The sequence below is a fragment of the Cajanus cajan genome, chromosome 3 (assembly GCF_000230855.2).
Source record: "Cajanus cajan strain Asha chromosome 3, NIPB_CcT2T_4, whole genome shotgun sequence".
NCBI lineage: Eukaryota > Viridiplantae > Streptophyta > Magnoliopsida > Fabales > Fabaceae > Cajanus > Cajanus cajan.
Genome location: NC_138519.1, coordinates 2,489,336 through 2,505,495, shown reverse-complemented (window position 1 = coordinate 2,505,495; position 16,160 = coordinate 2,489,336). Strand labels below are relative to the sequence as shown.

The 16,160-nt window shown below is 33.3% G+C and overlaps 1 protein-coding gene across 1 annotated transcript in view; it reads left to right on the top strand.

Moving 5' to 3' along the window:
* Window positions 1-16,160, top strand: part of LOC109802723 (uncharacterized) — an 81,714-nt gene that overhangs the window by 59,147 nt on the left and 6,407 nt on the right. The window contains exons 7-9 of the mRNA XM_083071500.1: window positions 7,148-7,867; window positions 13,487-14,296; window positions 14,561-15,268. Of these exons, the coding sequence (XP_082927626.1) occupies window positions 7,148-7,867; window positions 13,487-14,296; window positions 14,561-15,268 (2,238 nt within the window). The remainder of the gene's footprint in view (window positions 1-7,147; window positions 7,868-13,486; window positions 14,297-14,560; window positions 15,269-16,160) is intronic.

The following is a 16,160-nucleotide window of genomic DNA, read 5'->3' as shown; positions in this document are numbered from 1 at the left end:
AAAACCATCTTCTCACAAGTTTTTCTGCTTCTCTTTCTCTCTGGTACACTGCTCTAATACCACTTGTTGGCTACTAGAGGGAAAAGAAACCTACAACAGCGGAAGCACACACATTGGAGAAACAACATAAGAGAAACAAACTCATAAATTAACGTGGTTCGACACTTCTTGCCTACATCCACAAACAAGTTATTTTATTTCTCCATTTGCAATTTTTACAAGGGCAAAATTGCAAATCCTCTCATTCACAAGTTTTCTGGCAAAACTTGGAAACTTTCTCACACAGTTTTTGTAAGGAAAATTGCAAACATGACACACAACTACCCAAGTCCCCAATACACCCAAAGACTAGTGTTGTTGTGGTGAGTAGACCCAAACTATCACCCCTTATTTATAGTAGTAGTCTACCACTTCTCTTCTTCACAACTACCCGATGTGGGACTTTGGAGGATACCCACACACTTTGGGCACAACAACACCACCATTCCCTCCCTTCCGTCTTCCAGGCCTCTCTCCAGCCTCAATGTAGAAAAGGCTGTTTCTTTGATGGAGGACATGCATATGAAGGTAAAGGAGGTTAGGCCTAATACTATACAACCACATATAATGTTATTCTCAAAGGGGTTCGGGATAAGAAAATGTTGCACAAACCATTTGAACTTATGGACAGAATGGTTGAAGATGCTTGCAGTCCGGACTATACAACCATGGAGGTTCTTACTGAATGGCTTTCTGCAGTTGGCGAAATAGAAAAATTAAAACGTTTTGTCGAAGGGTATCATGTTTCCTAGTATGCTAGAGCTAAACCATAAAGAATATATGGTATTCTTTTCTAAACCCATTTTTAAAACACCTAAGCTGAAATAAAGCTTAATTGTACATGTTTTTTCAAGGTTAAATTAATTTGTAAGTGCCTATAGTATTAGAGTTTCAAGTAGGTTCTAACAATTTAAAAGTTTTATAACTTACAGACTCTTAATGGCATTGAAAAATAAATTTAATTGATCCTTAATGGTTTAGAGTATCTTAATGGTTGTATTAATGGTTTAGAGTATCTTAATGGTTGTATTATTGTTTAGGAACCTACTTATAAAATCTTATAATTCATAAGGATGTGAATCAAAATTTAGTAAAAAAGTGTGAGTGATGGAATAACACTAAGGCCAAGAAGTCCAAGAGGTGATGTATTGAAGGAAGCAAAAGGAATGGGTTAGTGTTGAAAAACTATAGGAGGAGTGAGGCCACTTTTGAACCTTAGCTCCTAAGTTTTTATTAGCATAGCATGTATTTTTATTCCTATTTTGCCCTTGTCTTTGATTTTCTATTTTTATCCTTGTATTTTGGGGTATCTTAGACATAGGATATATTTTACTTGTATTTTCAATTTTACCCTTGTATTTTGGGGTATTTTAGTCATAGGATTTATTTTCTTTTGTATTTGTCATTTTACCCTTGTATTATAGGGTGCTTTAGATCATAGGTTTTTAATTTTGGACTAAGATATTTGATTAAGGTGGGAACAAAAACCTAGACATTTTTTTGTGGCTATTGGACCTATTTTTTGTGTTAGAAAGGCTTAGGCCCAAGTGGAGGGCAAAGGTTGCATGGTCTTATCATGCACCTAGATGTAGCCTAACTAATCCCAAAGATTCCATCCTTGGCCACCAAGTTGCATCTAAGGTTAATTTGCATTTCATTTGGTGTGCATTTCGCTTGTGAATTTCGGCCATGCACTCTCCAAATACAACTCTAGATGTCTCTCACTCCTATAAATACCCTAGGATATGCATCATGTAAATACTTTGGATATTGAATATAAAGAGAGTCTTTTTTGCCTTTATATCTTTCCTTAGTCATGAATGAAGTGAGCCAACCCTAGAGTGCACCTTTCAAGTCTTTCATCAAACACCTTCTACTGAACTTCCATTTTTGTCCATTCCATCGTCATTGACCCTAAAACCTTGTGCCCCCTTTGAAGAACTTGATCCTTGGAGAAGGCGTCCTACTCTTTGTTGATCATCTCAAGTTCATGCAAGTAAGGATGCCATCAAGTGGTATCAGAGCCTTGGTTCTTCAAGGGTAACACTTTCTTTGTCTCTAAAATATTTTTGGTCATGTCATGTCTTCCTTACATGTCTTCTAAGTGTGCCTAATTGCATCATAATTTCCATATTTTGATGATCCATAAATCTCTTCTAATGTGTTGATTCATACCATATATTCCTTGTGAATCATCTTGGCATTTTAGGCTTTCTTATTTAGGTTCTTGCCTTTTTCTTTAAATTTTTGAGTTGCTGGAAATTTTGGGCTGCATGTTATACATTAATGTTTTTATTTTTTTAATCCATCCGGTTTTGTCATGAGTTTGTCTCTTTGAACTACCGTGAAAAAAAATTCCAAGTTTTTATGCTTAACCATTGAAATGAGAAAAATATGACATGCATGCCATATATTTGATGAATTGGCCGTGACTTATATGTGCTTTAGAGAAGTCAATCATGCATGCTAATTAGTTCTAGCATGTTCTACATTCCTAAAATATCATGTGTGATTACATTCTTTGCACATCTTTGCCTTGAAATTTTTGGCCAAATTTGAAGTATCTCCTAGTACACTTGTATGCCTATATATTGTTTGATGTTTTGAGCATGAGAGTGAATTTTATGTGCATATTTTACTGCTAGACATTTGCACACTAAAAGTTTTAAATTTCACTCAAGTTGTTGTCTCATTAAGCCATCACAAAATATTATAAAGAATACTCCTAAAATTATTGCTAAACTATTTGTTGGACACAAGTGTAAAACCCAAGCAAAAGAAGGATTATAGTATTAAAAAAAAAAGAGAAAAGTGGCTGGACCTTGAACATCAAAACCGAGACTTGGACAAGCATAAAAAAAAAAAGAACAAAAGAAACAAAAACAAGAAAAAGGGAACCTTGCTAGACTTGTGGACTTTGGGACAAAATTTTTTCCTACCTTAGCAATGGAGTTATTCTTGGATCTTTGAACAAACTAGTGTATGGTTGTATGAAACATTAAATCAAACATATTAAGTGCATCATTCCATTTTAAGCCTACTTGCTAAATTCTATTCTAGTGTCATTCTAGGAATTACTCTCTTGTGTGCTTACCTTTCTTTAATGTGCCTTAATTTTAGTTTTTGAGTTTTTCTTCTATTCTTAAGTTTGTCTCCACAATCTCCACTTGAGTTTAGCCTTTTTAATTGTGCCTTTTTAGTTTTTATTCCTTGGCCTCTTGTACTCTTGGTTTTGTTTATTCTTGGCTTAGGTGAGGAAAGCTTCTAAACACCACACATTCTCTTGGTGGATTGAGTGGAGGGGCTGTCCGAATTGGTGTTAAAGGTGCTTTGGAGGATCAAAAAACCACTAAGAGAGCAAACACCAAGAGGAGGACTAACTTGGGTGTTCATTGTGAAGGAAAGCAAGTTGGAGACTTGAAGACTTAATTTTTGGTGTGCAAATTACACAGTACTGGCAAAGTCCCAACCCAACTATAATGATTAAAACTATATAATTTCATAAATAAATAAAAAAAAAGTCAAATGAATTTCTTCTAAGCCAATAAAAGCAAAAAATTTCTTTAATATGGACAAAAATATATGTTCAAACTTAATATTTTACTTATTTTTGTATTTGACGTTCCTTTATAATTTTCAAAGCATCTATAGTTGCTTGACTTGATTTTAGTAAATGTACTCGTGAGTTTTGATCGATCAAATATAAGTTATTTTTCTTAGTTAGCTTTTGATTAATCTGTTTCCACTTTTACGTTTTGTTGAAAAAGAGAAGAGATGTAGACGTATCCAGGACTAAGAAAATCAAGCTCAAAGGAATGGAGCCTGTGCTATCAATAGTGGAAAAAGCGTTTGAATATGTGGTTCGTCCGGGTTCTAAGCAGGTGGCCTACATCCTCCATTACAAGCAAAATGTAGATGAACTAAACCATAGTGTTGCGAAACTTAGAAGTGAAAAGGTAATTCTGGAACACCAACGTGATGAAGCTGATAAAAATCTAAAAGTTATTGAAGCTAAGGTTAAAGAATGGTTACGGGAGGTGGATGAATTTGTGTATAAATTTGAGGATTTTATGAAAGATGAAGGCCACACAAAGTCAAGGTTTCCTTACTTATGGAATATGAATAGACGAAGCAGACGAGCAACAAACTTGGCAATGGAGGTTAAGAAGCTAAGAGAAGAGATCCCCAAGCCTCATGAAGTTGCCTATACGGAGAACGTAACATCTAATGATGTCACTTTGTCTAATGTTGCCTACATGGATTTTGGTTCTAGAAAATTCACAATGAATGACATATTGGCATCACTTCAAGATTCCGGTCAGAATGATTGGGCTGCATGGGCCAGGTGGTGTGGGTAAGACCACTTTTGTCAAAGAAATTGCTAAAATAGCTCGAAACAAGAAGATGTTTAATGTGGTGGCTAGAGCAGAAATAACTGCCAATCCCAATTTGCAAAATATCCAGGAAGAAATTGCTCACGTGCTAGGATTGAGATTGGAAACGGTTGGTGAAAATGTGAGAGCTGATTGTATACGGAGGAGGTTAAAGAAAGAGAAGGACAACACCCTTATAATATTGGATGACCTATGGGACAAATTAGATTTGAACAAGTTAGGGATTCTACTTGATGATGATGATATTGATTATGACGATAATTTAAGCAAGAGGAATGAGACAAAAGGGAAGAAAAGCGAAAATGAAACGAATCCTAGTTGCAAAGTGATGAAAAAAGAAAAACCTCTTGGTAATTATAAGAGATGCAAAATTTTGCTAACCTCAAGGGATAAAAACTTATTGCTCGATAAAATGGATGTTAAGTCAATTTTTCCCATTAAGGAATTAGATGACAAGGATGCTCTGATGTTGTTTCAGAAGACAGCTGGAATATCTAATGAAATGTCCAACTTTGAACAAGAGATTGTTAAGTATTGTGGGGGGATACCCATGGCAATAATTACTATTGGTAGGGCATTAAGATCCAAGAGTGACTCAGTGTTGAAAGCTACACTAGAAAAACTTAAAAAGCAAGACTTGGTGGGAGTGCAAAAGCCTATGGAAATTTCTTTAAAGATGAGTTATGACCATCTAGAAAGTGAGGAACTCAAGTCCATTTTCTTACTTTGTGCTCAAATGGGTCATCAACCACTAATTATGGACTTGGTGAAGTATTCCTTTGGTTTAGGTATACTTGAAGGGGTCTACTCGCTTATGGAAGCTCGTGACAGAATTAATACATCAATAGAAAAGCTAAAAGGCTCAAGTTTGGTGTTGGATGGAAGTTCTAGTAATCATTTCAATATGCATGATATGGTTCGAGATGCTGCTTTATCAATAGCATACACGGAGAAAAAAATATTTTCTATGAGAAATGGTAAACTTGATGATTGGTCTAAACTTGAGAATTGCACTTCGATTTCTATATGCAACAATGATATCATCGATGAACTTCCTAATGTTATAAATTGTCCTCAACTTAATTTTTTTCGAATTGATAATGATAATCCATTTTTGAAAATACCTCCGAGTTTTTTTAAAAAAATGAAAAAACTCAGAGTGTTAATATTGAGTGGGTTTCATCTGTCAAACTTACAATATTTATTTAAAGATCTATCAAATCTTAGAATGCTTTGTTTGGAGCGATGCAATTTGTTAGATGACAAATTGTCAGCCATAAAAGAGCTAAAAAAGCTAAGAATTGTCAGCTTTTCTGGGTCTCAAATTCAAAATTTTCCAACTGAGTTAGGGTGCTTAGATAAGCTACAATCACTAGACATCAGCAATTGTTCCATAAAAGAGATGGACCAGCTTAATTTTATGTCAAAGTTGACTTCCTTGGAAGAGTTATATGTAAGAAAAAGCTCGATCACATTTTCATGGCTTTCTGAGCTAAAGCATTTGCATCAATTAAAAGTGGTGGACTTAAGCATCCCAGGTGATACGGTTTTGTCCAAGGACTTGTTCTTTGACAACTTAAATTATTACAAGATTGTGATTGGAGACATCAAAGTGCTTTCAAATGGAGATTTCAGGATGCCTAATAAGTACGAACCATTTAGATCTTTGGCATTGCAGCTAAAGGACGATACTAACAATATTCACTTTCAAAATGGGATAAAGTTGTTGTTTAAAACAGTTCAAAGCTTGCTATTGGGAGAGATAAATAGTGTTGAAAATGTCAGTTATGAGTTGAATTTGCATGGATTTCCAGATCTGAAACACTTATCTATCACAAACAATTTTAGCATCCAACATATCTTCAAGGCAAAGGATTTGGCTCATCCTCTGGATGTTTTTCCCAATTTGGAATCTTTATGTTTCTACAAATTGTGGAACATAGAGATGATATGTTGTAGTCCAGTAACAGATGTATCATTTACCAAATTGAAGACTATCAAGGTCAAGATGTGTGTCCTTTTGAAGAATGTCATCTCAGATTACATGGTTAAACTTCTTTCTAGTTTAGAAACAATTGATGTTTCTGATTGTGATTCTATAGAGGAGATTGTTAAAATACCTGCAAACTTTGATAAGGTTGAGTTTCCTAAGTTGGGCTCTCTGACTCTACAATCATTACCACCATCATTTACTAGTTTTTATAGTAGAGTAGAGGGAGACATGACTCCTCCTCTCTTTGATGAACGGGTATGCTATTTCACCCTTTTCTTTTACTTTTAATTTAATGAGTTTTTTTTTTGTAGATATATTAATTGTGTATGTGCTTGCAGGTTAAAATTTCAAATTTAGAGAGTTTGAATTTATCCTCAATCCGCATCCATACGATATGGTGTGACCAGTCCCTGTCAAGCTTTTGCTTTCAAAACTTAAAAAAATTAGTTGTGAAAGATTGTAATAAGTTGAGATATTTGTGTTCATTATCTATGGTTAGCGGTTTGAGCATGCTAAAATACCTCTATGTAAGTGGGTGTCATGCGATGGAGAAGATTTTTTGCACCGAAGGAAATGGTCCACACAAGGTGTGTATTGGAGTAAATAATTAATTTTTTGCAATTGAGTTAATGTTATATGTGTAGTTCTTGGCCATGCTCTTCCTTAGACATTTCTGTTAAGCTTCATTACTTAATAATGAATTGTTTGCATCAAAGTGCAGGTCTTTGTCTTTCCAAAGTTGGAGGAAATCCACCTCAGCAAAATGAAAATGTTAACAAACCTATGGCAGACTGAAATGAGTGTTGATTCCTTTTGTAGTCTCATTTCAGTGCACATTGAAGAATGTGAAAAATTAGACAAGATTTTTCCGAGTCACGTGGAAGGATGGTATGCAAGTTTGGAAAAGTTGAAGGTTGTTAATTGTCAATTAGTGAAAGTGATTTTTGAAATCAAAGATTCCCAACAAAGAGATGCATCTGGTGGGATAGACACAAATTTGCAAAGTATTTTTCTTTACCGCCTCTCAAAGTTGAAGCAAGTGTGGAGCACAGATCCAAGAGGAATTCTCAACTTCAAAGAATTGCAAAGTATAGATGTATCTTATTGTGATAAATTGAGGAATGTCTTTCCAGCTTCTGTGGCGAAAGATGTTCAAAAGATTGAATACATGTCAATAACAGATTGTGAGAGAATGGTGGAAATTATTGCTTGTGAAGATGGATTAGAAGCAAGCAATGAGCCATTAGTGTTTCCTAAATTGACCAGCATTGAATTATATGACCTACATAACATGGAGCGTTTCTATAAGGGGAGACATGGTATAAAGTGTCCAAAAATGAATAAGTTTACAGTGGTGAAATGTGAGAAGCTTGAAACATTTCAAATAGAAAGAAGTGAAAGCACAAATGAAGAAGTAGCAGTTTTCTCAACACCTAAAGAGGTAACTAAGGAATATTCTGTCACCGAAAAAAAGAACTGTTTTATTCACTCTTTGTGACTTACAATAATTTTATTTAGAACTTAAAACAATATTTGATAAATTATAAGGTTTAAAGTATTTCTTAGTATTCTTTTATATTGACAAAAAACTATGAAGTAAAAGGTTTAAAGCTTGCATCATTCAACTCTCATTCGGTTGATTTTATTTAATAGCTTTTTTTGAGTATTAGTTTTTTTCAGCTTTAATACACACATTTATTTATTTATTTTCAAGATGTTAGGAGTTAGGACCAGGGTTTTTGAGGGAGAAATATACTCACCATCTATTCATTTTCTTTTGCATTCTACTTATATATATCTTTTTTCTTTTTGTTTTTCACCATCTAACATAATTTTTTTTTCATTTTTTTTATTTCCATTCCAATTTCTCAATCCACCCATTTTGGAATGAACGAATAAGAACACTCTTGGAGCCACCGACATTGTATTTTGACAGCCTTATTTTTTATTAATTTGTTATTGCTAGATCGGATTTTGTGTTCAGTCACTTAGTGCACATAATTGGATTTTAAATGTTTTTATAATATTTTTCTAAGTTTAATTATACCTTTGTTATTATAATTTTATAAAATTTATTTATTAGTCTTTATAATAAAAAAATTTCATTTTAATTATTATATATATACAATGTTTTTTATTCTTTTTAGTTCTTAAAGTTTTCTTTTAATTTTTATAATAATAGACTATGTGAACTAAAAAATTTCAAAATAATATTATAAAAAATAAAATAAAATATTTTAACCAGAAAGATAAAACGTAATGTTTTAAAACAATGAACAAAAAGATAATTAAATTATTTTTATTAAAAAGAATTATTATTTCATTGTGTTTGATCATTTTATCTTTATATTTATTCTTTTGTTTTATTTTTTGTTGTTGCAAGTACTGCATCAATTACATTATTATCTCTCTGTAACGACCCGGCTGGTCACTACACACACCACTGTACACCAGAAACGCCAGACAGAAGGACAAGTATATAAATATAGGGTCTAGAATATAAATATATACAAAGTCTCTATCTGACTAGAGTTAGAGTGTACAACACAAAGTACAATCAATGCTACTATCCCAAGTAGCTACATAACAAAATAGTCACAAAAACGATCAGCTCTACTGGTCCGTCGAAGACTCATCCTTAGATGCCCAATTATCCCTGCTCTGCTCCCATACATAGTATGATCATCGCAGTCCAATCATCATGGAGACAACAAAAGGGTAAGCTAGTGTAATTAAAGTTCAACATACAAATATATATATATATATATATATATATATATATATATATATCAATATAAATAAACAACAGATACAATTATCAGCACACTTATACAGCTTATACCACTCAACAATATCAGCACCGCAATGCGGCAATATCAGCACTGCCTTAGCGGTTAGAATTAGCACCACATATGTGGCTAACAACAGCACCGACTTAGCGGCTATAATATTCCCCAACTCAGCACAACCCAGTACAACACTTCAACACATCAATCAACTTAACAAGATTCATTTAAAGTACCACATTATTTAGTCATAACAGCACACATCTTCAGCATACAACTCATCGATCTTACAGCATAATCAGCAATCAGCACACAATGCGTCGTCACGCATATCAACTCGGAGATCTCCTACAGCAACTCAGCCATTATGGCCTACAACAACTCAGCCATTTTGGCCTACAGCAACTCAGCCATTATGGCCTACAGCAACTCAGCCATTTTGGCCTACAACAACTCAGCCATTTTGGCCTACAACAACTCAGCCATTATGGCCTACAGCAACTCATCCATTATGGCCTACAACAACTCATATCAACATTCAACACAACACAACGTTTGCAACTCAACATATCAACTTGCAACACAACACAACTGTACAACTCAACATCAACTTTCAACACAACTCAATTGTACAACTCAACTTGTCAACTTGTAACACAACACAAATATACAACTCAACATCAATCAACCAACATCATCCATTAGTCATCACATTATATTCGTCTACAACTCAACTAAGCATAAAACAACATTAACCAACATATATAAATTTCTCATCTCCACGCCCGGCGCACTCATGGTCGCGCCTAGCGCGGTACAACCAGAGAGCACCAGGGGCTAGCGCGCCCAGCGCAGGTATGTCTGCGCCTGGCGGGGCTCAGCCAGAGAGCCCAAGGCTCACACGCGCCCAGCGCATGCCAGACAGAGACACCCAGGAGTCTCGCGCGCCCGGCGTGCCCATACCCACGCCCAGCGCGGGGAAGGCAGAGACCTCCCTTGGTCTCGCGCCCAGCGCGAGGAAGGCAGAGACCTCCCCTTGGTCTCGCGCCCAGCGCAATTCAAATTGCGCCCAGCGACCGCAGGGCAGAGACTCCCAAGGAGTCTCACGCCCAGCGCGACAAGGGCCGCGCTCAGCGCAGCACATCAATATCAGCATATACATATGTATCCATTACAGCGTAGCATTTCATCATTAACAGCATAAAATAGCATGATCAAAAATTTCACAATGTACGACATGTTCAACACATACTACGACCCAATCCTCTTATTTACAACTCATCTATCTTGTCAAATTACCCACCCAAACAACCAATCAACCTAAGCACCTAAAACAACTTTAAACTTAACCAAATCACTAAATGTAAAATGGCAACCTTCACAGAAAATAGCACATCATGAGTTATACTACTCCTACCATGCTCATCCTTATCTCATATGAAAGATAATCAAATTTCCTACAACTCTCATTAAGACACCAAGTCCAAATTCCTTCATCTACCTTGTTAAAAATGATGAAAACCGCAACAGTTATAACCAAAGCTGACAGCTCGACCCCTCTTCACTAAAACAGCCACATTTATAGTTCTACAACTCCTTTTTGAGTGATTCCAACGCCATTGGAAAGCTAACATCCAAGGCTACAACTTTCATGAAGACCTCAAAATCAAAATACGAACGCCCGGCGCGCTAATATCACGCCCGGCGCAAAACTCAACAGAGACGCGGCTTTAAATTGCGCCCAGCGCTGTCCTCATCGCGCCCAGCGCTGTCCTCATCGCGCCTAGCGCGATTTACCTAGAAACTTCCCATTTCAAGTCGAGCCCAGCGCGAAGAACTGCGCCCGGCGCGAATTCAAACGGGGACTACGAAAATTTCACCAAAACCTGCGAAAAATACCAGGAAAACAACATGCAAACCATCCAAAAGCTTCCTCTTTCATCAAACATCAATAAAAACGCCTCATTTCCAACATGCAAACACAATTCATTAAAAACCCCAAAATTTTATCCAAACTCCGAAACCCCCACCAAAACCCATTTTCAGCAATCTCAACCCGACATCCCGCAAGCATCAAATAGCAAAGGAGTTTCGGGACTCATTCACAGACAAAATACACAAAGTAACTAGCTTCCCTTACCTTGGTTCAAGAATTTCCGAGCTCCGGGAGGAAGAAGCGGAAGAAAATGGAGAAGAAAAAGCAAGCTTGATAACTCTCCGCACGGCTCCGAGAAAAACCAGCACCTACTCAACACACCCAGCTAGCAAACCAATCCCCTACTCAACACCACCACCTAATGGTTCCAGAGAAACGAAATCAAGGCAAAGAGAGGGAAGAAGAAGGTGTGAGAGAATGATAGAGAAATTGGAGGAAGAAAAGTGAGAAAAGGGAGGAAGAGCTGCGGGTCTCACACTCTCTGCTTCTTATCTTAAAATATACAAATCAGGATTATTAACCTTAGAAACTTTGAAACTTTAGAGCATCTTTCAATTTTATTTTATTTTTTATTTTACTTGTATAATCTTTTTATTGTATATTTTCTTTTATTGTTGTTGTTGGTTTTTTTTTAATCTTCTTTCTTCAAGCTAAGTTTCTATCCTTTTCTTCATTCTCATTGAAAACATTTTAAACTTTCCATAATATTTGTCTTTTGACATTTGCGTGATGCTATTATAACTAATATTTTTAATTTTCAGACCATATATGTCCAGGAAAAGAAATATATTTTGATAAATGTCTTAATCATATATATATATATATATATATATATATATATATATATGAAAAGAAATTCACTTATTATAAACTTACTTCATTCAATAATTTATATTTTATATCAAATTTTAACTATCAAAACATTAAATTAAAAGGTCTTAGTGTATGTAGATCAAGTTTACAAATTTTTAAAAAATTTAAAAATTATTTGATACTCTATTTCATCAATTTTAATTAACAAATAATTATAAAAATATTTTATACGTTGATTTGAATTAATAAAATGAAATATCAAATAATTTTTAAATTTTTTAAAAATTTGTAAACTTGACTTATGTATTAAGAACTTTTAATTCAACGATTAGATTATTAAAATTTAGTATATAACATAAATTATTAAGTAAAATAAATTTAAATAAATTTATTATTAAAGTAAATAGATATTTCTTTATATATAAGTTTAAATAGACTCAACAGGTGAGTCGTAATATAAAAGGGTGAGAGGGGTAGTGGAATGATTTCTCAACTTGCTTGGACTATGTTGTTACTTATCTATCATTTATCCATAAGAAAACTCATTTATTCCACTTATTACACTATATAATATTTATGAATTAGATTCAATTTATCTATTTAATTTTATGGATGATTGGTGATCTATCTCCTATATCTTCAAAATCTATTGGATTATAATAAGAGAGATGTATTGGATTGAGTTTTTTTTTTTCTTCATCTTTTATATATTTCTTTTACATATTTAGATTGAGATTTTAAAAGATTATCTAGGTATAAAAATAAAGATTTATGATTTTTAAAATTTATATAAAAATATAATAACTTATAAATCCTTTTTAAAAGAATTTTATAATCATAATTTTATAGTTTAGATTTTAATGGATTTCTATCATTAAAAATTTAAAAGATTTAAAAAGACTATAAATTTATAACATTTAAAAGGACTCCAAAGATTTCAACAAACATTCAAAGTTACATGTGAATGAAAAATATATAAAATAATAATAATAATAATAATAATAATAATAATAATAATAATAATAATAATAATAATAATAAGATTTGGATTTTGATAAAGAAAAGTAAAAACTGACATTTTTAATAACTAATCTTTTTTCTTTCTAAATGAATATGAAATCTCACTTTCAATAGAAGATAAACAACTGCCACATAAGAAGCATGTTGAATTTGCAACAGATATAAATTTTGTGGCCAATATAATAACAAAATATTGTAAAATTTAAATGGTGCCCAATGTAGTAAAATTTGCATCAATGCAACACGGGCTTTTCTATCATGTTTGTTTTGGTTTTTTTTTTTTTTTCCTTTGCTATTAGTTTTGTGTCTTAACATAATAGAGGTGTTTGCCTTATAGTAATTTATGAACAAACACAAACAAAAATCACAATTTGGTTCTTAAACGGTTGCAAATCCAAACAAAAAAGCGTATAAAATAAAATAAATGGAAAGATGGGGGATAAGCTTATATATATATAGTAACCTCCTTCTTCGTAGTATTCACTTTTATTTCATTTTTCTCTAGCTTTTTCCCAACTTGGAGTTTTTGAATATTGACTTTGACCAAGCAGAGAAGTGGTTATTGAGCAATATCAAAATGTACAGAATGCACCGTTTAAAAGAGCTTATTATCTCCGTGAAAGTTAGTTTTGAGTATCTCTACCAGTTTCTGTACAGAATGCCAAATCTAGAAAAGTTATCGCTTCATCAGTTAATGCCAAGTGAAAACATTGCAGCACAGGAAAGATTAGGAACCGTATTAAATTTGAAGGAATTGGTTTTGTCATGGTCAGATATAGAGGATATAGGACTTGAACGACACCCGTTTCTGCGGAGACTTGAACTTTTGACCTTACAAGGGTGCCACTATTTGAGGATTTTAGCTCCTCCCTCGGTATCATTGACTTACTTGACATATTTGGAAGTAGAGTATTGTCGTAAATTAAGGAATTTAATGGCATCCTCAACGGCAAAAAGCTTGGTTCAACTTAAGACCATGAAGGTAATCGATTGTGATCAAATAAAGGAAATAATAAGCAATGAAGGAAATGAAAAAGAAAACATCGAAATTGTATTTAGCAATTTGATTACTATAGAACTTGTGACTCTGAAACAACTCACAAGTTTTTGCAGCAACGACAATTGTAAAATCAAATTCCCTTTATTGGAAATATTGATTGTGAGAGAATGCCCCAAGATGGAAACATTCTCGGAGAATCTGGCAAGTGCACCAAAGTTACAAAATAATATACTTGCTGTTGAAGGAGAAGAAGAAGCGAAATGGCAGTGGGAACGCGACTTGAATGGCACCATACAAAAAGTTTTCAATGATAAGGTACTTACATTTATCATTCATGTTGTTTGAAAAATCTCATTCATAAAATGTAACATAATACAATAATTTAATTGCTTCATGTAGCCCGTCTTGTCCTAAAGAGAACTTCCCATCATCTTAAAACGTTTCTTTTTAATTAAAATGATTTAAATCTCAATTTATTTAGCTTGAATCCTACTCTAAACATTATTATAGAGATGCTTTGATTTATAAATGATTTACTTGGATAATAATTTATAATTTATTTTTTATCTGATTTTACAGGTTTCTTTCAGATACTCAGAGCATTTGAATCTTTCCGGTTATCCTGAATTTATAGCGCAACTATGGCATTGCAATCATTTGGTGTTACAAAACAACTTTCGCAATTTGAAAAGTTTGAAAATAGACAATTGTGATAGTCTAGAGTACGTAATTCCATCTCATTTACTTCCTTGCTTTGAGAATTTGGAAGAGTTAGAAGTATGGAATTGCATAGAAGCACGGGTCATATTTAATATAAGTGATGAGAAAAAAGATTTGGGAATAATCCGTTTGAAAAGATTGTCTCTACATCATCTACGAAAACTAGAGCATGTATGGGACAAGGATCCTGAGGGAATGATTGACCTTCAAGTGCTACGGGTTATGTGGGTTATAGGTTGTGATAGTCTGAAAAGTTTATTTCCAGCAGGGGTGGCTAAAAAAGATGTTAACCGTAGACTTGAAGAGCTTAAGGTAACACGGTGTTGGGAGTTGGTAGAAATATTTTCAAAGGGTGCAGAAGCAGAAGGAGCAACAAAAATGTTTGTGTTTAGTTTTCTCACCTCATTGACTCTAACACAATTGCCAAAACTCAAATACTTCTATCCCGGATTACACACGCTTGAATGGCCTGTGCTACAAGAATTAGATGCATTTGATTGTGAGCTGGTGAAACTCAAATGTGAAGAAGATGATGTAGAGGAGCAAGTCCTTATTGAAATTGAAAAGGTAATTCTTATAAGTTAATTCACTTATACTTATTATATGTAGGATCGAGTCTGGTTGGATCATTTTCAAATAAGAAGAAAAGTTGTGTAATTTCATCCAACTTTAACCAAATTAGTTTTTTTAAATCCTGGCTCGGTCAGGATAGATGCATTTACTAAGGCGTGTGTGACAGCTGACAGGTCTAAAAACTATTAGAAGAAAATAAGGAGAAAAAGAAATATAGAAGTTACTACCGTAACTTTAAAGATGGAGGAGTTTTGGTATATTCTGATGTGTAAACTAGTAAAAAAAGTTGAGACAAAAGCAACATAATTGGAAACCTGAAGTATAAGTAAATAAAAGAAATACTAATGATAATTACAGCAAAAATTTGAAAATATGAATAAAAAGTTGGAACTAACGATGGAAAAAATTGATAAAAATATAATTTTAATATTAAAAATTGTAAATAAAATTGAAGATTTTACCTGTAATAAAATAGAAAAAAATTTGGATAAAATTAATAATATAAAGCAAATATTAAAAAAAATCTTATATATAAAACAATTAGAAACTAAAGAGGATTATGAATCAGATAAAATAGATAATAATCGGAAAGAAACTCATTCCTCTTAAATACAAATGCTGGTATTAGAGAAAAAAAAATCCAAAAAATGTCAATTCAACTACAAAATAAATTTAGATTATACTTATATAATAAAAAGTAGGAAAAATGATAAAGATTAAAATTAAAAGATTACAATAATGTTATAAAAACAATAAAACAAAGAAAATCATTAATCAAATAGCAAAAGTGAAAACTAATTTACACTACAGAAATTCAAAAATTTAAGGGAAAAAGATAAAAATATGCTAAATATTTATTAGAACTAAGTTATTTAAGTGTATAGTG